This window comes from Rhamphochromis sp. 'chilingali' (assembly GCF_963969265.1).
Source record: "Rhamphochromis sp. 'chilingali' genome assembly, chromosome: 13".
Classification (NCBI taxonomy): domain Eukaryota; kingdom Metazoa; phylum Chordata; class Actinopteri; order Cichliformes; family Cichlidae; genus Rhamphochromis; species Rhamphochromis sp. 'chilingali'.
The window spans coordinates 16,283,639-16,307,791 of record NC_137940.1 but is presented as its reverse complement, the minus strand read 5'-3'; the positions used below and the strand labels follow the sequence as shown (position 1 = coordinate 16,307,791).

At 38.3% G+C, this 24,153-nt stretch overlaps 1 protein-coding gene across 18 annotated transcripts; it reads right to left on the bottom strand.

Annotated features, from left to right (window-relative positions):
- Nucleotides 1–3,268: 3,268 nt before the first annotated feature.
- Nucleotides 3,269–23,148, bottom strand: LOC308409232 (uncharacterized protein). Of its 18 annotated transcripts, XR_013973969.1 has the most exons (8): nt 21,908–21,931; nt 21,092–21,122; nt 20,298–20,346; nt 20,130–20,161; nt 18,978–19,004; nt 14,960–15,981; nt 7,854–7,952; nt 7,658–7,693 (listed from the first exon to the last, which is right to left on the bottom strand). XR_013973969.1 is itself a non-coding variant. In XM_080901829.1 (4 exons), exons 1-3 carry the CDS (start codon nt 14,001–14,003, stop codon nt 7,462–7,464), a joined length of 6,291 nt encoding a protein of 2,096 aa, XP_080757955.1. In that variant the 5' UTR covers nt 14,004–14,073; the 3' UTR covers nt 7,142–7,238; nt 7,431–7,461. The 18 variants fall into 18 exon arrangements, 5 of the variants coding, with proteins under 5 accessions (XP_080757955.1, XP_080757959.1, XP_080757958.1 ...); XR_013973966.1 differs by lacking the exons at nt 20,298–20,346; nt 21,908–21,931 and adding an exon at nt 22,716–23,148; XR_013973968.1 differs by lacking the exon at nt 20,298–20,346 and having other exon boundaries at nt 21,908–22,185.
- Between the last annotated feature and the right edge of the window lie 1,005 nt (nt 23,149–24,153).

Here is a 24,153-nt window from a genome sequence, read left to right as displayed (position 1 = left end):
AGCAATAATCCTATAAAAAGCAGAAATACTATATTAGGTACAAATCCTATAAAAAGCAGAAGTACTATATTAGGCATAAATCCTATAAAAAGCAGAAATACTATATTAGGCACAAATAGTATAAAAAGCAGAAATACTATAATTTAGCAGAAATACTATGTTTGGCACAAATCCTATAAAAATAATAAATACTATAATTTAGCAGAAATACTATATTAGGCACAAATCTTATGAAAAGCAGAAATAGTATGATTTAGCAGAAATACTGTATTTAGCACAAGTACCAAAAAGTACCAGAAATACTATGATTTAGCAGAATAGTAATAACTTACAAAATTACAAATATGGAGGCATATTGAAACACAAATGCACAGAGGGACACACAAACACAGGCTCTAATCCAGTCAACCAGTCTAACTATATTCAATTTAAATCCTACAATGACATGCTGCCAAATAAGGGCAGGGTCCTCTCTCTCCCACTAAACACACACACACACACACACGCACACACACACACACACACAGAGGGAGAGAGCTGCCGAATTTAAATCCACCAATCAGAGTGGCTGTTTACGTTTTCCCGCCAAAACAGGTGCATCTTTTTACACACGCAGCAGCACAGAGAGGCACAGGATTATTGCAGCCTATTTCTCATAGTGAGGACTCCCCTCAAACAAATGACCATAATTTCCTAACCGTAGGGGCTAGAGCGGTCATTCTTACACTGTTTTGTTCAGAAGAGATGGGGGAATCTTCCAGTGTTAACAATTTATCATTAAAATGTGAATTTTTAGAGATATATGACATGGATGACTTGTTGACTTAGAAGCCACGAATTCCCCCAATATGCAAATTTGAATGCCTGAGACCACATATATGATTGGCTGGCTGGGAAGCCGTGCAGGCCCTGATTTGTGGATTTGAATTCCTCAGCCCTCAGATATGATTGGCTGGCTTAGAAGCCATGAAGGCCCCAATATGCAAATTTGAATGCCTCAGGACACATATATGATTGGCTGGGAAGCCGTGCAGGCCCTGATTTGAAAATTTGAATTTCTCAGTCCTCACAGAGGATTGGCTGCCTGGGGACCTGGCAGAAATATATAGAAATACTATGATTAAGCATAAATACTACATTTAGTAGAAATACTATGTTTTAGCACAAATACTATAAAAAGCAGAAATACTATAATTTAGCAGAAATACTATATTAAGCACAAATCCTATAAAAAGCAGAAATACTATAATTTAGCAGAAATACTATATTAAGCACAAATCCTATAAAAAGCAGAAATAGGATGATTAAGCATAAACACTACATTTAGTAGAAATACTATGTTTGAGCAAAAATCCTATAAAAAGCAGAAATACTATATTAGGCACAAATCCCATAAAAAGCAGAAATAGTATGATTAAGCATAAATACTACATTTAGTAGAAATACTATGTTTTAGCACAAATAGTATAAAAAGCAGAAATACTGTAATTTAGCAGAAATACTATATTAGGCACAAATCTTATAAAATAGCAGTATGATTTAGCACAATAGTAATAAGTTAAACAGAAAAATTGGAAAAGCAAAATGGACAGCTGAAAAAATGCTGAACATGCTGAGGGTCCCTCAAATATACTTGTTAAATGAAAAAATCAGCAAAAAAATGCACAGGGAGAGAGAAGTAAGTTTCTAGGTCAGCCTGGGAGCTGCTGAATTTGAATCCACCAATCAGAGAGCCTGTGTACTTTTTCCCGCCAAAACATGTGCCTCTTTTTACACACGCAGCACAGAGAGGCACAGGATTATTGCAGCCTATTTCTCATAGTGAGGACTCCCCTCAAACAAATGACCATAATTTCCAAACCGTAGGGGCTAGAGCGGTCATTCTTACACCGTTTTGTTCAGAAGAGATGGGGGAATCTTCCAGTGTTTACAATTTATCATTAAAATATGAATTATTAAAGATATTTGACTTCTAATGCACCATAACTGAGTAGAGCGAAGCAAAAACTGCCTTGACTTGCCCTCAAACAACGCTTTGTGACTTGAAATCTATTTGGAGTATCGATATCATTCTTTCACCGTAAGAGACAGCAGGCTTTGGTGAACAATCATGGAAATTTTCAGGTCTCTGTGGAAATCCAACAAAAAGTTATGACGAGAGAAAAAAGTGGTTCATTTCCACAGTTTGAAATCTGAAGAAATCTGAGCGAAGGACGAATTTCCTACCCTCAAACAAGTCCAACTCATTTCAGAACGGTAATAGGTGAGAAAGAAATTCTTGAATTGTGAGCGTCAGGGGTGTCTGAAGATATTCGGGGACAAGCCTCATGTCTTAACTTTGCTTCGTTAAGGAGATATGACGATTCGAATATGCCTCTCATTACAGAAATCCAGCGGTGATTTTGAACAAGCGCTCCATTGACTTTATATGGAGAGTTTTCTGACATTGTGTTGGTCTGAGGAGATTTGCGAAAATTCTATAAATCCCACAACAATGATAGTGACATTTCCTGAAAGCCAGCAAAAATACCTACGTTTTGATGTATAATTTGTGGAAGTTGAGTGAAAATTGAGCAAGTAGCAAACAGTTGTTCGGACATGAAGAGAAGACTGCAAAACCTTCAGTGACACACTGGAAGCCAAGAGCATAGCAACCATAACAACGCATGTATTTTGTGAAAAATCACAATTTTGCAACTCAAAACTTTAAGAGGCATAAAAGTAAAACAGTAGAAGATTTGAAAAAGCTGAATCATACCTGAATAGCCCAATAATTTGTGAACATTTTAAAATTTGAATGGTTGTTCTAGGTGAAAATATGAGGAAGTAGTTAAGTTTCAAAAATAAGCAAATTTTAGCAGAATTGCAGAAGTTTCCCATTCATTTCAATGGGACAAATTAAAGGAAAAAAGTGGAATATTTTAAAAAGTATAATAGTTAAAAATAGCAAAAATCGTAGCAGGAAAGAGCAAAAATAGCAGAATAGTTTAAAATTTGAACGGTGAAAATCGGCTGAAAATTGTGGAAGTAGTTTAACGGCGAAAAGTGTACGGAAGCAACTAGAATAATAATAATAATAATAATAATAAAGAATAAAGAGAAACAGGAACTCAATAGTGTGGATGCTTAAAGCATCCACACAACTAGAAAAATTTGCATTTCCTGCGAAAATGCAGTGTGCATGCTGTAAAGCTGAAGCTGTCTGCTGAAAATAGTTGAAAATAGCTGAAGAAGCTGAAGAAATCAAAGTCAGTGTTTAAAAAGTTGTTGAAATTTTAATAACTTTGCAGAACAACATCAAGTTAGCAAAAATGTAATAACTTATCAGAAATGCAATAACTTAGAAGAAACATAACAATTCAGCAGAAATGTTGTAGTTTACCAGAAGCTACAACTTAGCAGAAATGTAATAATTTAGTCAAAAATTAATAACTTGGCAGAAATATTACAACTTACCAGAACTGCTATAATTTTGCAGAAATGTAATTATTAGGAAAAAAATTTATACAGATAACAGCTGAAAACGATGAAGTAACCTCAAAGTTACTTGTTTAACTGTGAAAAATGACCAGAAACATTAGAAAAGAAAGAAAACCAATTCAATTCAATTTATATAGCGCCAAATCACAACAAAAGTCACCTTAAGGCGCTTCATAGATACAGAGAAAAACCCAACAATCATATGACATATGACCCCTATGAGCAAGCACTTTGGCGACAGTGGGAAGGAAAAACTCCCTTTTAACAGGAAGAAACCTCCAGCAGAACCAGGCTCAGGGAGGGGCGGCCATCTGCTGCGACCGGTTGGGGTGAGAGAAGGAAGACAGGAATACCAGCCAGCAGATAAACTGATGTGAAACAAAACCAAGGTAAAATTGCAGAATTTACACAGTTGGTGAAATGTAAAAATGGCAACATAAAAACCCCAAACAAACAAACAAAAAAAAAACCAAACAACATTTAGTTAATAAATGCACAAGATGATTCGATGATAAATATGGTACCAATCTACAAAATACTGTCGAAATGAAGTCCACATTGTGATATATTTCAGGTGTGGAGAGTCACACAGCTAAACAATCGATGTGCATATTTAAAGAATCAAATAAAGAACATTGTTGTGGAATAAATTACAGTGAATAATAATCACTGCCCTGCGTTAGAGAGTGACTTATGATGAGGTATTAATTGGCTTAACTTTACCTCTAACAGCTTTTCAGATAGTGCTGTGACCAGGGTGAAATCCATCATAAAGTAACTGTAAACAGTAGAACCATTAGCATGAATGTTATGGTTCTACCCTGATCAAAACTCAAGTCTGCTGTTTGACCTGATATAAAATGATAAAGAGGAACACATATAAATGACCTTTATGAACTTTTCAAAATGACTTTATATGTCTGACCCATTATCTATATATATTAGAGCAGATGTGGAAAACCACTGTTAGACCTACTCTATACTAACACAAACACAGTCAAAAATTCATTGCTAGTGTGACATGTGGTCCTTTTTGCCTTTGACCAATGATATGCTGGTTACTTGGACCAGTTTAGTATTTGCTGTCACAGAGGAATGTTAACCATAAATCCAAAAGACAAAACTGAAAAAATATGTTAATTGCAAACATGTTTTTGCTTAGTAAGAGGATTGAAATTACATGGAAACTGTCACCTTAAAGCCTCATTGTAAATATCATCACAAACAGATGTTTTCCACACGGTTAACAAAGCTCCACCACATCCAATCACTGCATATAAATCTAAAAGAAAACAACAACAAATAAAATGTAATTAACACAAGTGAAGTCTAAGGAGCTTGGAAAGAAAAGCGTCTGGACTTCTTTGAGTTCCTTGAAGACGTTTCACCTCTCATCCGAGAAGCTTCTTCAGTTCTAAGGGTCAATGGTGGAGAGTCCCAGATTTAAACCCAGTGGGAGTTTCCCCCCAAAGAGGGACAAAGAACCCCCTGATGATCCTCTACCTAATCACATGAGCCAAGGTGTGAAAGTGGGTGTGGGTCCCAATCAGCCAGGGTTTCGGGTGAGCTCATTGTGAAACCTGGCCCCACCCTATCATGTGATTTCCCGAGGTCAGGAAATCACCCACGCCCACTCCCAGGATGTGAGTGGACGTTACGGTGTCTGGGGAGGGAACTCAAAACTGGATTATAGATGGCAGACAGTTGGTGTCATAAACCACCGCCTCTGTTTAAAGATGGTCGCTCACAGTGGACGTAAATGGCTTCTTTCACTCCTCCATCTGTCCAAAATGTGAACATTGGCATCCTCAAAGACTGACCTTTGTCCTTTAGATGCAGATGAACTGCTGAGTCTTGTCCCGTGGAGGTGGCTCTTCTATGTTGTGCCATGTGCTTGTGAAGTGGCTGTTTGGTCTCTCCGATGTAGAAGTCCAGGCATTCCTCGCTGCACTGTACAGCGTACACCACATTGTTAAGTTTGTGTTTAGGAGTTTTGTCTTTCGGGTGAACCAGTTTCTGTCTGAGTGTGTTACTGGGTCTGAAGTACACTGGGATGTCGTATTTGGAGAAAACTCTCCTGAGTTTTTCTGATACACCGGCTACATAGGGGATGACAATGTTGTTGTGTCTGTCTTTCTTATCCTCCCTCGCTGGTGTCTGATGTTCTTTTCTGTGAAGCTGGAATGCAGGCACACTGGACGAGCTTATTCTAAAAAATACAGAAAAAGGAACATTTTATTTGTGTTAAGGCCTAAAAACTACAAATAAGTTATACAATGAACAATATTGAAATACCTTATAGGTGCTGCAGGCCATATAACCAGAATCCAGAGCAATCTCACACTCACATGATGGTGAGGAAAGACATGAGCTCTGCAGTGAGGTTTGAATGTCTCAGTTGGAACACTGAAGAACTCAGAAGACAGCAATACCTGCACAGAGAGACAGAGTAGAAAAAGCATAGATTTGTAATCCATAATGTGAATTAAAACTCAAAAAGTGTCAACAAGTATAATCATTTGAGTGTGGAATTATTTATGCAATAAACAGGATTTTAATTAATTAATTGAATTAAAAAACACTGACATTTGTTTTTTTAAATCAAAGATAAAGAATCATACCGCTCTCTGCTCTGAGGATCACTGAGCATCTCTGACAGGAAATACAGTTTCCTCAGTATGAGTCATCATTGATGGTCTCAGAGGTGTGTAGTGTGGTAGCATGATGATGGTCTCCAGATCAGGCAGGAGGTCAGGTGATGGGTGTGTCATCTTCTCCATTGAAGACACACTGGTATGGCAATTCATAACACAGCAGTCTCCTTGTGGCATGTAGTTATCTGTGCAGTCCAGCACTGATGGATCAAGTTTGGCTCAGCAGTTCATGAAGATGGTGTCTGAAAAAATATATCTAACAAAACACGTGCTTATAACACCACCCACCCAGCTCAGCCCCCAAGTGTCTATGTAATGCTGGTATGGGGTGTCGGTTACTAAGTCTAATTAGTGCATCAGAAAGCGGGGGCTACACCTAAAGCCCACACTTTTTGATGTCTTTGTTTATTAGCAGCTTTTTCCAGCTGCTCAGAGAATTCTGACTTGGCCTTTATCCACCCAAACCCAAACCCACCCGGATAAAGGCCAAGTCAAACTCACACACCATACCAGCATTACATAGACACTTGGGGGCTGATCTGGGTGGGTGGTGTTAAACTGTAGTCGGGAACTTTCAGAAAACTATCCATTTACTTCTAAATCAGTTTTTATACATATTCTGTAAGCTGTACTAATGTTTTTCTCTACATAATGTATCATTATAGACATCTCTGGTAGCCTAAAGATAGTTTATAACTTTTGACATTTTTTGACATACGTCACAGTAAAAAGATTTAGTCATTTAAAACATGAGAATAAAAGAAATGATGTTGGTTTAATAAATGTTGCAGCACATTTCAGATCAGAGGTGCATGATAGCAGATGTTCTCTGCTCTGCATGAAGTTCAGCAATGATTTGGTGAAATGATTAATAACATTGCAATAAGAAAGGGTCTTCTGACAGACAGAGTAAGGAAGACCCTTTTTTCAATGAAAAATCTTTTTCATGCTCTACAATCAGTAAACTCTGTAACAAACATGATCTGTAATTGTTTCAAAACTCACCAGACGACTTCATGATTGGCTCGAGGACAGGACACAAAAGACAGGGTTGTGGTAACTGTAATATGATCTCAGAACACCTGAATACAGACATTTCTGTGGCTGAGAAATAAAAATGAGGTCAAGCAGGGTGTTCTTGTCTGTAGTGCCAGAAGTGATCAGCTGTGAATACCCTCTCGACTGAAACTGCTCCAGAATCTGTTTTCTTCCACTCTGCAACTGGTTCTCATTAAAATCTCCACACACAATTATTGGGTGACAGTCCATTATTTCAAGTGAATCTAAAAGACTTACCAGGTTTTGCATGAATGGTGTCAAACTGTAGTCAGGGGGTCTGTACACAACAGCAATGAGTGCAGGGAATGGAGCCTGAACCTTCAACACTAAAAACTCAAGATCAGTGACATTATGCAGATACTGTTTTACCTGAACCTGAAAATGATTCCTCAAATACACAACAACTCCCCCACCACTTCTGCTGGCCATGTGAGGAAAGTTTGTGTAGGAAACATGTCTGTTGCGTTTGAACATGGTGTAGCCATCCAAATGAAGACTGTCTGCAACAAAGGAGCCTTGAAGGTGAGACTCAGTGAGACACAAAACATCTGCTAAACACATTTCATGATGACTCTTGATGTCACTGATGTGAGATGGCAAACCCTCTGTATTGTGATGGATCAGTGTAAGAGTGTCAAGTCTGCTGGCTGTTTCTCTGACCTGAAGAAGAGGCATCATTTCCTCAACACTGGCTTGTCTCATGGTTTGGAGCGCTGCAGTTACCTCGGGATTGGCGTAAATCTTTTTCTCATCCAAGTCCTGCAAATAGAGTCCACTGAGAGACGTCACCCTGCTGAGAGCAACGTAAGCCATACCTGGTTCAAAAATGTTCTTCATTGAAACTACAGCTGTCTGTGTTGTAAGACCCTGAGTTTTGTGAATTGTGCAAGCGAATGCTAGCTTTACAGGAAACTGTCTGCGTACTGCTCCTTTAAACTTCAGACTCTCCTCTGCTCTCTCAATGTAAACCAGATCATCAGATGCTGCATTAGCACTGCGGTTGTGTCTCATAGGCTGCCGGTTGTCCATCCTGAGCCCCAGTTTAATTATGTGTCCATCATTTTCAGATCTCACCACCTTTACCAGTATACCAAAAGCACCGTTGACCAAACCGTTTAGTGTGTCCAAGTTTCTGGTCAGCATGACTCGAGCTCCTTCAGCAACATTCAGAGTGTCAGGTAAATCATTTCTCCCACCTGTAAATGGTTTGTCTCTTCGTTCCATTCTGCCTGTACATTTATCCTTCTGGAAATCGTCTGCATTGATGATTATGATGTTTGAATGAAGCTTCTTCAGGGTATCTGTGTTGTGGGATTCCACATTCTTGTTGGTGGCATAAATGTGTAAGACCTCAGTTGGACATTCTTCTGGTGCAGTCACAGCCTGTGACAACAAATCTCTGTCGCACTGAGAAAGCTCATCTGTCTTTTCTTTGACTCTAATCCTGTTCAGCATCTCTGCAAAGGCCACATCATCTTTCTGACGCATGATCTCGGTTAGAGTGATCATCTGAAAATGTTCCTGCCATAGGTCAATCTGTTCTGGATCGTAAACACAGAGAGGTTTAGACTGTCGCACTGGTGGCAGCTGGTAAAAATCTCCAACAGCTAAAACTGACATTCCACCAAAAGGTCTCTGAGTGCCTTTGATTTGTTTCAGTCTTGCATCCACATAAGCAAAAAGGGGTTTTGAAACCATTGAAATCTCATCAATAACAATAATTTCAGCATTCATCAGCTCAGATCTGACTTCATCCAGTTGGTTACCAAGTCCTTGAATGGGTGGTTTCAGACTCCTGGGTAGTTTCAGTAGAGAATGTAATGTAGAGCCATTGATAGAAAAAGCTGCTGTACCGGTAAATGAAGTCAGTAAAACAGTTGGATTTGATATGTCAGCTTCTTCTGCATTAGCAGGCAGTCTGCTCAGGATCTTTGATGCTTCAGAGTGAATACACTTAATCAGGTGTGACTTTCCAGTTCCTGCACCACCATTGATATAGAAGAAAAATGGATCTGGGTTCAAACCACAAACTCGCTGAATACACCAGTCTCTTATGGCATAGAACACGCAGGCCTGCTTCTGGTTCAGATTCTGATACATTACACGTACCACGGCTGGATCTACTGCAGGTTGTTCTCTGATGGCTCTGATCTCTGTTACAGCATCAGACTGACGACTGTAGTCGGGGACATTCTCCTGTTCGTTCTCATCATCAGAATGTCTCTCAGGAAGATTCTCATCACATTGCAGCCTCACAACTTCAGATTCAGGAGCCAGATTACACCATTCATCAATCACAACATCCCTATTTTGTTCAAACTCTTCCAGTGCACTCTCAATATCCTCAGAGTTCTTCTCATACTTGTCTTTATTTCTTTTCACAACCCTTTTCACAGACTCACTGTGGTCTGAACATGGAAGTCGTACAAAACCTGAGTTGTAGAAGGACTGATATGTTTGGAACCCTTGTGGTTTCAGTTCCTGCTCTGATCTGTGTGGAAGGTAAAGTCTCAACAGTCGACCATAATATTGCTCAGGATCTTTTTCCTGTGAACAGTGGTAATATCTGATTATAGCTGGTTTATCATTCTTTCGCCTTTGTACAAATCCAAGCTGGTTTAGAAGAGGAAGCACATCTTTTCCTTCATTTGGACCACTTACCAACCTGCACAAGGCAGCAAAATCAGCCAGTGACATTTCCTCATATTCTGGGGTCTCAGGTCTGCATTTGTATTTATCACTCAAACTTGTCATCCAAATATTACAACTGTCGTGTGTTGTGCTTTCCAGGAAGCTCATGGGCCGACTCATTTTTACTGGGTTATCATCTGTTGGTACAAATACAACACTGCGGGAACATTTTTTCATTTTTAGGCCACAGACTCGAGTCACACACTCCTGTGCGCTGATTTCTCTCTTTTTTGAGTAAGCCTGCATCACAGCTCTCATTTCATCACACTCATTGACGGTGTTCTTATCAGAGTTGTCAATAACTGTCTTCAGGTATTCAGAGAGGCCAGATTCTTTCTTTGTTATATATTTACAGAGGTATTCTATACATGAATAGGCATTCAAAATGAATGAGACATCTAAATTAGAGTTCCAGGCTTCAAGCAGGTCTGGGTTGTAATTGTTGATCCAACACTCATTTGGGTCACGTTTCAGAATCAGAGCTGTTTTCTTGTTTATGTCTTGGAGGCACTGTTCATACTCATTCATTGTCAAGTTGCATCGTGACAGAATCTGCTCTATGGTGAGGGAAGCAGCTTCAGGTTCCTTCAGCAGGTTCAACAAAGGTCTGAGTTTGGCTTTTGCAGCTTCAGTGTCTGAATCCTCATCCTGTCTCACAATCATTGTTCTTGTGGCTGGTGGTTTGGGAAACCCAAATCTACAACCAGAGTTCACACTCTTAAAGCATGTCTTTGTGTGGTTTTTGCTGTGCTTTTGTAGCTCAGTGACTTTTTTGTGCAGTTCAGGTTGTTTTTCTGGATCAGGGAGTTGAGCTGAGATGTATCTGTCAACAAAGTCACAGACAGTTTGGTCGTCATCCACATCTGCTTCTACCTTTTCTCGAATCCACAGCAACATGTGTATATGTGGACTACCTCTGTGCTGGAACTCAACTCTGTAAAAGTAATCAATGATCTCACCAAGGGGCTGTGCAGGAGAAAAAAGCAAATCTCTGAACAAAGCCTCAACACGTTTATCAAACATTCGCATGGTGGTTACTGGATTTGATCTTAGAATTTCACACTTTTCTGACCAGTCCAGGGCTTCAAAATCAACCTCTTCACCTTGCTGTCTCTTTATTGCTTGAATCACTTCAGGCCATCTCATCTCAGCAGCAGAGAAAGTGACAAAGAACTGAGGTGTTCCTATTTGGCGAACCATGCTGAATAGATCTCTGGTAGTTTTCTGCCAGTAAGCTGGAGTTCCTCTGAGTGGCTGCATAAATCTGATTGCATCTTTATTTCTTACCAGCTTCTCTACTTCTGTCTTACTTTGTAACATTCCTGATGTGATTTTGCGTCCATCTTTGGTCATAGTTTTACCTTTCCTTAGCTGTATTGTCATGCTGGAATTAGCCAAGTGTATTTCAGTGACAAACTGTGAGAAAAACAGGTAATTTGTGTCTTTAGCAAATCTTGCATCAATGTTGAAAAGCCTTGACTTGAAGTAAGCACTTGGTGTGAGTTTAAGACGTCTCTTTTCATCCAGTGTATTCTGACCAGTAGGAAACTGCACAGGAAATGCCATGGCTTCCAAATGAGGAGTTCTGAAGAAGCTAACAGGATTGTTTCTTTCTGCAGGAGCCACACAATATGTGTTATCAGTGAAACAGAGAATCTCTTCTGAAATGTCTACGGGCTGCAGACAACTTTCTAGAGCAAAACCTCCATTGTTCAAATCACTTTCTGGTTCATCTGGATTTTGTTCCTCTGGTTGTTCATCACAGGATTGCATATTAATATCTTGGTCACTTTGAGACTCACTTTCACACAAAAGGGCATCTTTTTCATAGTTGTCAATTTCCATTAAATCTGCTTCATTATAATCATCACTTGCCATGCTGGCTTCATCACTGCTGTCATCATCAGGTAACGTTGGATCACAAAGCAATGCATCATCTCTGATAATAATATCTGTGTACTGTGGATGAATTTGTTTCAGTTTACGCAGAGCTTGAATGAGTTTAGACCAGGTGACAGTCTGGAACAGCTGATGGCCTTTGTAGCACAGTCGTCTTTTCAGCTTTATCCTCATGATCTGTGATTGGCTTCTGATCCTCGGTAAACTGTCAACTGTTTGTTGGACCTCAGATGGTACACACACCACATTACCACGTATGAGTCTCTGTCTCCCCTTTGGAAGAGGAATAATCTTAGCAAATGGTATGCATTTGGCAATCAGATGTCTCTCCAGAATGTTGAGATCACAAAGTTCAGCTGGAATATCCTGCAGTTCTAAACCGTTAACAGCAGCAAGCCTGGGCATGCATCCACTTTTGAGGGAACTGTGACATGTGTGACAGATATACTCTTTTTTTCTCTCAACAGGAAAGCTGCAGTGATCATGACATGCTTCATCACACACATGAACAAATTTACCAGTTAGGCACTGATGAGCTACAGTCTGGTGTTTTGAGTAATTTTCTCTTTTGCAGATTTTCACCTGATTAGGAAAAGAAGCTTTTAGACAAACAGTACAAACATAAGATGGTGCTGACTTAATGTTTGATCTGAAACGAGATATGGCCTCATTCATTAAAGTGTTCTCTGGATGACACTGTAAACTCTCAGCTGGTCGATGCATCTGGCGATATTTCCGTTTTATATTCATTGCACATCTGATATTATGCATCTGTCTGAAAGAAAAACCGTTCCAATATTTTACTCTCATTCGTTCTCTCATATTGTCCTTGTGTTGTTGCTGAAATTGTTTTTCTTCTCCATACCGCTTTGTCATATAAGATCGTTTTTTCTGTTTAAAATCTTCGCTTTTTTTATATAGGTTATATACATATGACCTCATGTAAGCTTTGTGTTTCTCTCTGAATCCAGCACAAGTTCTGTATATTCTTCTTATACGCTCTTTCTGCTTTTCTCTGAATATGGGAGACTCTCTATATGTTCTTGTTACACGTTCCTTCTGCTTTTCTCTGAATATGGGAGACTCTCTATATGTTCTTGTTACACGTTCCTTCTGCTTTTCTCTGAATATGGGAGACTCTCTATATGTTCTTGTTATACGTTCCTTCTGCTTTTCTCTGAATAGGGGATTGTCTTTATATGTCCTTATGACACATTCTCTTTTTCTCTCTCTAATTTTAGCACTTTCCCTATACATCTTTCTTAAATGTTCTCTCTGTTTCTCCTTATAGGTAGCATTTAATTTATACAATTCATTTTTGTACATGCTCTTTTTCTGTCTGTGATCAGGATCATTACACTTCTTAGTTGAGTTTTTTTTCTTTGTCTTGAAGCTTTCATCAAACCTGTACATCTGCCTTTCTTTCTTCTTCTGATTTTCCTTTCTCTGTGGTACTTTTTCTTGGGCTAATAATCTTCTCCTTATTTTTCTCCTTTGCTGTTTATTATATTTCAGCAGTTTATCTGAGAGTTCCTCTGTTATATTAGTTAAACAGTAGGCAGTGTTTGAATCATTCTGAGGAACAGAATCTGATGTTACCTGCGTTTCTCTCACAGAGGATGCAGATGTTTCTTTTTCTAAATACTCAGAAGGAAGATGGTTGTTTTCAGTAGCAGCTGTCTCATTTGAATAATCCACTCTGGATGATGTCACTTCAGTCGTTAAAGTGTCTCTCACAGTCTTCTGTGTCTGGTCAGTAGATCTTTGGGAGTTTATTTCATGAACGGCTTCATTTAAAGCTGGTGCTGTAACAGTTGTAGCTGTTTGTCTGTATTCGGTGGTTTGATTAGCATCTCTTTGGTCAGCAGCGTTTTCACTGTGAAACTCGATGGGCTGTAGCTCATAAGTACAGCTTGGTGCGATGCTGAACATTCTGTACAAACGTTTGATCCTGTCAATCATGTCATTAAGACGTGTGAATTTCAACATAACTGCAGTTCCACCACTTACACTTAGCGACAATGGCATACCAGTAGACTTACGTGGGTGAGGATCAAAATATGCATATTCACCTGAAGTCAGCCTGCTAACAGCGATGACTGTTCCTCCCATGACTAGCAAAGCATAGCGAACGTCTGAAGCCAAACACTGTAATCCCTGTTCAAGGCTCGGAAAGTGATCTGTACCATCAAATGTGCCGTAATGAGCAAACTGAGACATGTCGACTTGATACTCGTGTGTGCGGCTGGTAACAACTGAGGGAAGTTCATCGCAGGCTAGAAACACACTGTTCACAAACCTCAGTCTGGCATCTGAATAGACGGCATGGCCTTTGTCCAACACACGGTTTAGATCTGCTCTGGTAATAAATTCATCCTCGTGTAAGAATGACAGGAAAACCAAACTGTTAGCCATGCATTGCTGATTCCGGTACTTTCCATACCTAGGAGCGGCCTGGCTTCGGGAAGCACAGACGCTACTCACTCGTGGACTTTCACTGTTTGTAACCTGTACATGAGACTGTCCTGGAGCTTGTCCATCATGCTGTGTTTGTACAGTTAGCTGGGGTTTAGTCTGGATTACCTGCATAACTTCAGGCTCTGGGACAGACACTGAGGGAACACTTCTTTTTACCACATCTGCATAAGACACTGTGGCTGTCTCTTCATCATGCTGTGTTTGTACAGTTAGCTGGGGTTTAGTCTGGATTACCTGCATAACTTCAGACTCTGGGACAGACACTGAGGGAACACCTTTCTTTACCACATCTGCATAAGACACTGTGGCTGTCTGAACACTGCTCTGCACTTCTGTGCTGGGAAAAGCTGAAACACACACCTTTACCTGCTCACTGCTCTGAGAAACATTCACCTGTTCTTTCTGCTTTTGCCATCTAAGCTTCAGGGACTGCGACCTTTGACTTTTTCTTGGCATTTTGCTGAAGTACAATCTGGAGCTTATATGTGGTTATACACAAATATAAACAAAACTGAACCTTGAAACACAGAAAAACTTATAACTCCTTAAGTTACTGTTAAATCTGAGAAATGTACTATTATACTATAAAATTTTTTTATGAATATATGAATAGATGTTAAAAAGCTGATTTGTACTCCAAACTCAAAATAAAGGAAATTCAAAGTTCTCTGGAAACAATTTGGTCTGTTTTATTGTACCTCTTTTAGAAACGGGGTTTCTTCAGCTGGATGTTCTGCAGCAGTCAGGAAACAGGAAGTCTGGGTCCTCAGGCACTTCTCGATGACAATACTGACTGAATACTTACACTGAGTGACAAAATGGGTTAGTCCTTAAATAATAATACTATAAACTTGCAGTCAAATGTTATAGCCAATGAAACAGACTAACAGACTGGATCTAATTTATTATTTATCTGAATGTATGTATTACAAAATAACCAGATTATCTTATTACAAATAAACTTATAAAAAGGTGATATTTTATACAATTGATCAAAGTAAGCCAAACTAGCAGTCCAAACTAAAGTCTAATGCAAAATTAAAATGACAAATGTAGGGCTGTGTAAGTAGTTTCTACTATAAGTTCTACTGTACTGTAATTCTACTACTGTATATTCAACTTGTAATTTAAAGCAAAATGACTGAATGTGAGAGAGCTTAATGACAGGAAAGAAAGAGCAGTGAGAGCAGAGATCTCTCAGAATTCTGTAACAGATAGATCAAGTTCTGGTAACTTGGATTTCTGAAAATTGGATTCTGAAAGGATTCTCAAAACTTGGATTCTCAAATTAGATAGAGCAGTAGAGATAGAGGGATACAAGATGGAATGGCTTTCAAATTAGATAGAGCAGTAGGGATAGAGGGATACAAGATAGAATGGCTTTCAAATTAGATAGAGCAGTAGGGATAGAGGGATACAAGATAGAATGGCTTTCAAATTAGATAGAGCAGTAGGGATAGAGGGATACAAGATGGAATGGCTTTCAAATTAGATAGAGCGGTAGAGATAGAGGGATACAAGATAGAATGGCTTTCAAATTAGATAGAGCAGTAGGGATAGAGGGATACAAGATAGAATGGCTTTCAAATTAGATAGAGCAGTAGGGATAGAGGGATACAAGATAGAATGGCTTTCAAATTAGATAGAGTTGGGAGAGTGATAGGATAGACAGAATTGCTTATAATGATAGAGAGAGAGAGGATCTTCTGCAGCAGGTCACCTGTAAGACACAAAAGGCATGGAATTAGTCATATTTCCAACATGCTTGGATTTACCATATTCTTCAGACTATATGGCACACCTAAAATCCTGTCATTATCTCAAAAACATACAATGTGCCTAGCGTATCGATTCTGGTTATGCTTACTGACCTCAAACGGGATTTCTGTGGTACACAGCGCTCAAAATTCTGTCAAATATTTTAGTAAGACTTCGTAAGCTACAAAGCTGCGCTGCTTGATGTATTGTCAGAGCATTATGGCTACCATAGTCAGGACCCTCGCAGAGTAATTCGTACGGTGCTTCAACATAACATTATGGTGTGTGTACAAGGACCTGGCACGTGCTAAGAGACATGCTTAAGAAGCAGATTTCAAACTGATCAACCCATGAAGAGTTTGATGGATTTGTGGATGAGGAATGAACTGAAAAAGTGAGTGTATTGTTCTGTATTTTATGTGTTACAACTGAACAGTGTTGAGAGTTGTTTGTGAATGACTTGAATAAAGTTTGACTTATCTGACTGTTTGTTTGGCTTAATCTGCCTTAAAAACAGGCTTGTTTATTGACATTATGCCTTATAATCTCAAAAATACAATACATGTAGGGCTTTAAATACTAAAGACTTCTACAGTAAATTATTGGACTGAACAGAATGACAATGTTTAACAAATGATGGTGGAACTGTTATAAGGACATTTTTACATTCTATTAAAACAATAAACTAAGTCTATAAACTCAAACTAAGACGTGCTGCTACAGTAACTTACTGTAAATATTAAATGGTCCAACAAAACCAACACACTGAGGTTACAGCACAGTTTCAGGTCACTCTGTATGAATTTTGGCAAAATGAGAAATTTGGAGACAGCTAGTTTCTACACAGCAGTTTCTACATATTTCAGTCACATTTGGGGCATGTTTGATACACAGCAATAAGCACTACACTAAATCTATAATAAACTTATCATAGCTGATATAAAGGCCTAATTAGCAAAATTTAGTATGATGATCATTTCTTTGTAGATCATTTCATGATAAAAAGAACAGAAGTGAGTGCTGTATCTGAGCTGTTGCATGTAAGATCTTTGCTGGAGATTCCCACATTTCTTAAACAAACAAACAAACAAACATGACTTTCAGACAGTTCATCTTTTGTAAATTAGGGCAGGATTATTTTCAAAAAACAGCCTTGATAAAAATATCAGGCCACTATAAAATGTCTTATGTTTATGTTTTCATCCCACCTATATTTTGCAAGTCATTATGACAAATTACAAAAAGCATTTTTTAGGCAGTGATTTAAGGGAAGAAGCTTTTGAAATCCACAATGCCCTACCACCAGTGGTCTCAAACTCTGGTCCTTAAGGCCTGGTGTCCAGAAACTTTTCTATGTGTCGCTGTTGCAACACACCTGAATAACATTAGTAGGTCATTAGCAAAACTCTACAGAACGTGACTGCATGCTGAGGTGGTAATTCAGCCATTTGATTCATGTTATAGCAGCTCATGAGTGAATGAACATGATGCAATGAAAGTACTTTTAGAAGTACATTTTTCCAAACACTTAAATTACTTAAATTTGAACAGTCTTCGGGGATGCCACTTCAACACAGTCAAATTCTATACTCTCACTAATGACCTACAAATGTTATTCAGGTGTTTTGTAACAGGGACACGTGGAAAAGCTTCAGGACACCGGCCCTTGAAGAGTGGAGTTTGAGACCCCTGCCCTATGTGAATATTTAATTGTCCCTAAACTGCTAGTCGTGAGCTGCTCTAATGTGAAACAAACACATATAGTTCTGTAAAGGTTTACAAAGAGATTTCTAAGGATCTGGAGACCCCAGAAAACAAAAACGCTCCCAGATATTGTAGCTGAACAGGCAAAAACAAGTTGCCTAATAATATCTCGATGATAACCAAGAGCTGTGCTGACTAACTGCACTAAACTGAATCATCTATAGTGAGAGAAAAACACCAGCATTAAAGTCAAACATGGTGCTGTTACTGTGATGTCCCAGAGTTCCTTTACTACTTCAGGACCTACATCAACTCATCAGGTCCTGGGCTTAAGTTTAATCACACTTAGGATCTGAAGCACACAAGCAAGTCCAATTGAATGAATGAAACAAAACACTTGGTGTAAACGAATCAGTCTGGACTTTAATGAAATTAAGATACTTGGTATGACTTGAAAACCCTATCCATCCATCCATCCATCCATCCATCCATTCGCTTCCGCTTATCCTTTTCAGGGGGCACTGGAGCCTATCCCACCTGTCATAGGGCGAGAGGCAGGGTACACCCTGGACAGGTCGCCAGTCTGTCGCAGGGCCAACACACAGGGACAGACAACCATTCGCACTCACATTCATTCGCAGATACACACCTAGTGACAATTTGGATTATTCAATTAACCTATCCCCACAAGCTGCATGTCTTTGGACGGTGGGAGGAAGCCGGAGTACCCGGAGGGAACCCACGCAAACACCGGGAGAACATGCAAACTCCACACAGAAAGACCCCGGCCTGATGTTGGAATTAAACTCAGGACCTTCTTGCTGTGCGGCAACAGTGCTAACCACCGTGGTACTTGGTATGACTTGAAAACCCTATATTGGGCCTTAATTAAGACTTTTTTCTTTTCTTTTTTTGCCTGTCCTGTTTGGATCTAATTAAGACAATTCTGAAATTATGGTGGACCAAAATCAACCAGTGATGTAAACCAGTCATTACCAGTTACTGTAAATGCTTGATGGTAATTGTTGCTATCAGGGCATCCACAGCTGGGTATTAGAGACCAATATGTTTTTACATTAGACCAGGTTGTTCTGGTTCAAAAATGAAATCATCACTTTAAAACTGCTTTTTGTATTTATCCAGGTCATCCTTGTTAGATGATTTGAAACATGTGAAAAAAAGCATAAACAAAATAAATCTGCAAGGAAGAAAGACCTTTCTCAGCACTGTACTGCAGACAAAACCTATACTTACCAGACTTGCGACGATCAGATCAGTATCCTAGAGAAAGGAAACAACACATCAGATCACTGTTTAATGACTTACACTGTTGAACCTCTTCACACACAATCCAATTTACTGTGACATGAAATAACTAGTAAGATCCTCAATTTCTTCAAGCCTTTATGAACTCACTGTAGTCTAAAGAGGACAAACTTTAGTTACAGAGTCTCACATGACGATAACATGTGTAATAAAGGCATGCATACTACAGAAGTGCAAAGAAGAGGCACCAATATTTGTTGGTACAGATTATGGCTTTTTAGCTCCATCATTTTCTATCACAAGTCAGTGCTTAATAAAGTGTGGAAAAACCACAACTGTTAGAATCAACGGAAAACCTCATTAGGTTTTAGTTCTGATCTGAATATGTAAATCCTAAAATACATGTAAATTCTGACATGTTATAGTAACAACAGTGGCACGCCATTTTTGCAATTAATTTCTTAAAAATTATAATAAAAAGTCCTTCCATTGTACCTGTTGGCAGGAATCTTTTTGTATTTTGCAATATTTCCCTTTTATATATAATTTTCAAACACATTGTATCAAGCAACTTATTAAGAAACTGATTTAAACTTAGTGTACATAAATTACACACAGGCTTTAACATACACAACATTGCCTACTCACAACTCTGGTTCTCTTAGTCTTTTATTATTGCTTAAATGTTTAACGTACCACTTCTGTTCACTCAGGCAAAAATACTTCTATAGTGGTCTGACTTTAATGTAATACATAAGCAGAATATGAGTGAAGATATAAATCAACAACTGTGGTGCTCTTAAGTGTTTAAGCTACCACTTACACTAACTCACCTAAAATGCGTTCATAGTTATGTCTGCTAGGTAAATCCATAAACAAACGGAGAACATGAACAACTGTATAAAAACAGTTGTTTGTGTTCAAACATAAAAATCAGACACAAATGGCCTGTTAAACTTCAGGGACAGTCAGAGGTCATGTGTGGGGCCTTTGCTGCTACAAGGTATAAATTCTGACCATTTGTTTTTGCCCATCAGTAAATGGTAATGTCACAAAAACCAAACTACGTTAGGTAAGTTGCTAAACATGTTACACAGTGACAATGTCATATTACTGCAGTTACAATTGCTGCTTACTTACCAGCAAAGGCAAAACCGAAGTTCTGTTTCACTCTGTAACAAAAGAACAAAAATACAGAATGAGACAACTGAAATCAGCATCAGAGTCAATACTGCATCACAATCTGTAGTGAAAAAAAAAAGTTAAATTCTTTGTTTACTATAAACACCCGATCTTCTCTTTCTGCACCTTATTAAAGATTTCTGTCTTTATTAAGGTGATGTGTCGTTTTATCGATCTGCAATAAGCCACAGAAATTCCTCATTAACGTAAAGCTCTAATACTTTGGTGCTATTACATAACACAGCAGATACCACAAGCAATGATTTGCTCGCACTGCACACTTGATCAAATGATAACATCACAGTTTCAAAGCATGCAACAATCACAAATGATACTTGATACTATAAATGCTTGATGGTAGTTCTTCGTATCAGGGCTTCCACAGCTGGGTATTAGAGACCAGCATCTTCTCACATTAGAACAGATAGCTCTGGTTTGGTTTTCTCTGCTTCATATGTGAAATCATCCCTTTAAAATGCTTTTTTGTATTTATTCATATCATCCCTGTTAGATGATTTGAAACATGTGACAAAAAAGCATGAACAAAATAAATCTGCAAGGAAAAAAAGACTTTTCCCAGCACTGTACCTCAGACAAAATGAACTCACTTTAGTCTAAAGAGGGCAAAATTTAATTGCAGAGTCTCAAATGGCCTTAACATGTGTAATAAAAACAATAATTACTACAGAAATGCTTTGATAAGCCTTTAAAATTAGACATAAATGGCCTATTAAACTTCAGGGACATTTTTAGGGACACTCAGAGATCTAGTGGGGGGGGGGGGGGCTTTACTGCTTATAAATCCTAAATGTGTTTTTGCCCAAGATATCACAAAAAGCCAAACTATTGTATGTAAATTGCTAAAAATGTTACACAATCCCAATTTCATATTGCTTCAGTTACAATCACTGTTTACTTACCAGCAAAGGCAAAACCAAGCTTTATTTCACTCTGTGTAACAAAAGACAAAGAACAAAAATACAGGATCAGAAAACTCAAATCAGCATCAATACTGCATCACTCTCTGTTGTCAAAAAGATTCACTAAACTTCTTTGTTTACTACAGCTGGAATACAAACAACAACTCTCCTCTGTTTTCTTTGGTCTACATCTCATTTAAGATTGCAAAACACTCATACATGAAAAACTGCACGACATATTTTTAAGGCTTTAATATTTGAGGTGGTCTGCATTCAAATTCTACTTCCTAAAATATTACCAACTGCACATAGTATCATAGTAAATATGCTGTAGTTTTAAAATAAATATCTATGTACCATACTAATAATAATACACTGCCATATTTTATTTATGTGAAGGTGGGCTGTTGTTTATTTCATTAATTTCCCACAAAGTGAGAATTTAAACTGTGCTGCAGATTTAGGTTGGCACAAACAAGCCTTTGTTAAACAGTTCTTAAAAATTAAAGTCTACATATTAGGAGTTCTTATTATTCTTGGGCTATGTCCACACGTACTTTTGAAAATGGAGATTTTTCTATGCGTTTGCACCTTTCGTCCACACTTAAACGGCGTTTTCGGTCACTGAAAAACTAAAAACGCTTGCCAGAATATTTTCGAAAACTCCGTTTTTGCATTTATGTGTGGACAGGGAAACGGAGAAAACGCAGCGCCTTTTTTGACGTCACACTGTGCGCAACGTTATTGTTTCGGTGAAATGCATTTCTACAATACGGTTACTGTTAATTGTTCTCTCTGCAGTGTTTAAATGCTTACATATGCGCACACAGTTACTGTCCCCCCACAGATATGACTCGGTTCTGCTTCTATGCCCCATCTTTGTTTACCATTTCCCACCGAGGCTTCTAGACTTCTGATTGGCCAACATTTCTACACGGTTAGGAATATAGCGCCACCTGCTGCTTTGGCATGTTCCTAGCAGCGTTCTCCTTCATTTCTGCATTTATGTGTGGACGGGATTGTTTTTTAAAACAGAAACGGAAAATCTCCGTTTTCAAAAATACCCGTGTATGTGGGGACATAGCCTATGTTTAATCCTCAGTTTCTCCCCCTCCTTTGTCTTAATTAACCCACAAGACCTGGACAAACGTGACTCTTTTTCTCCCGTGTTCGGTCAGAGGCGGTAAAATGGCTCCTTTGATCTTGCCGACAGCTGACACTGAATCTAAGATGGCGGTTCGTTAAAAACTTTACAGCATAAAGAATGAGGCTGTTTTAACCAACTGATTTGTGAAGAGAACTAACTGCACCTTATGTAACAGACTGACAAACACACCAAATGTAATTAATAAAACAACACAATAACCGTGGTTCACAGTCAAATTTTCATTTCACACTGGGCTCAAAGGAGCGCTAGGCATTAGCATCGGGTTGTTAGCTCATCAAACACTCCTTTTACATACAAAAATGACAAAGTTTCACTAAGAAAAAGCAACCACTGTGTTACTCTAATATGAGTTATACCTCGGTTGGCTTTATAAATCACTAAAAGAACTCGTTAAATCACACAAACAGACTATAAACATTTAGGAGAGAAGAGGAGAAGCAGAGCGGCAGCACTCACCCAGAGCGGACTCAGCGAAGTGTGCGGAAAGGCGGATGTCCGGCAGTCAGGTAAAAGATGAGGCGTTCACGGGTAGTAGGAAATTCCAGTATTACACACAATGGGCATTGTAAACATCAAAAATGTAGGTGATTTTAAATATTCTATACAATATTTATTTGCTACAGAAAAAACTCGCAGAACTTTAAATCTATAACTTGAATAAATATTATTAGAAGGCTCTACTCCTGAACACCAACACCAAAGAGCTGAGTTCACCAGACCTGAAAAAAAAAACAACAACAACCAGTCCAGGACAGTCAGTCTGCAAAGATGTTTTAAAGACAAATATATATATATAAACATTATCCATTAAGGATTCCCCTCAAAACAAATGACTATAATTTCCTAACCGTAAGGGCTAGAACGGTCACTGCACCGTTTTGTTCAGAAGAGATGGGGGAATCTTCAAGTGTTGACAATTTATCATTAAAATGTGAATTTTTAGAGATATATGACATGGATGACTTGTTGACTTAGAAGCCACGAATTCCCCAATATGCAAATAGTATGATTAAGCATAAATACTACATTTAGTAGAAATACTATGTTTTAGCACAAATACTATAAAAAGCAGAAATACTATAATTTAGCAGAAATACTATATTAAGCACAAATCCTATAAAAAGCAGAAATAGGATGATTAAGCATAAACACTACATTTAGTAGAAATACTATGTTTGAGCAAAAATCCTATAAAAAGCAGAAATACTATATTAGGCACAAATCCCATAAAAAGCAGAAATAGTATGATTAAGCATAAATACTACATTTAGTAGAAATACTATGTTTTAGCACAAATCGTATAAAAAGCAGAAATACTGTAATTTAGCAGAAATACTATATTAGGCACAAATAGTATAAAAAGCAGAAATACTATATTAGGTACAAATCCTATAAAAAGCAGAAATACTATATTAGGCAAAAATCCTATAAAAAGCAGAAATACTATAATTTAGAACAAATAGTATAAAAAGCAGAAATACTATAATTTAGCAGAAATACTATGTTAGGCACAAATCCGATAAAAAGCAGAAATACTATAATTTAGCAGAAATACTATGTTAGGCACAAATCCTATGAAAAGCAGAAATAGTATGATTTAGCAGAAACACTGTATTTAGCACAAGTACCGAAAAGTACCAGAAATACTATGATTTAGCAGAATAGTAATAACTTATTGAAACACAAATGCACAGAGGGACACACAAACACAGGCTCTAATCCAGTCAACCAGTCTAACTATATTCAATTTAAATCCTACAATGACATGCTGCCAAATAAGGGCAGGGTCCTCTCTCTCCCACTAAACACACACACACACACACACACACACACACACACACACACAGAGGGAGAGAGCTGCCGAATTTAAATCCACCAATCAGAGTGGCTGTTT

Bases quoted from the DNA above. Each gene is read 5' to 3' on its own strand.
- LOC308409232 (XM_080901832.1), bottom strand. From the start codon at position 14,003: ATGTCTCAGTTTGCTCATTACGGCACATTTGATGGTACAGATCACTTT.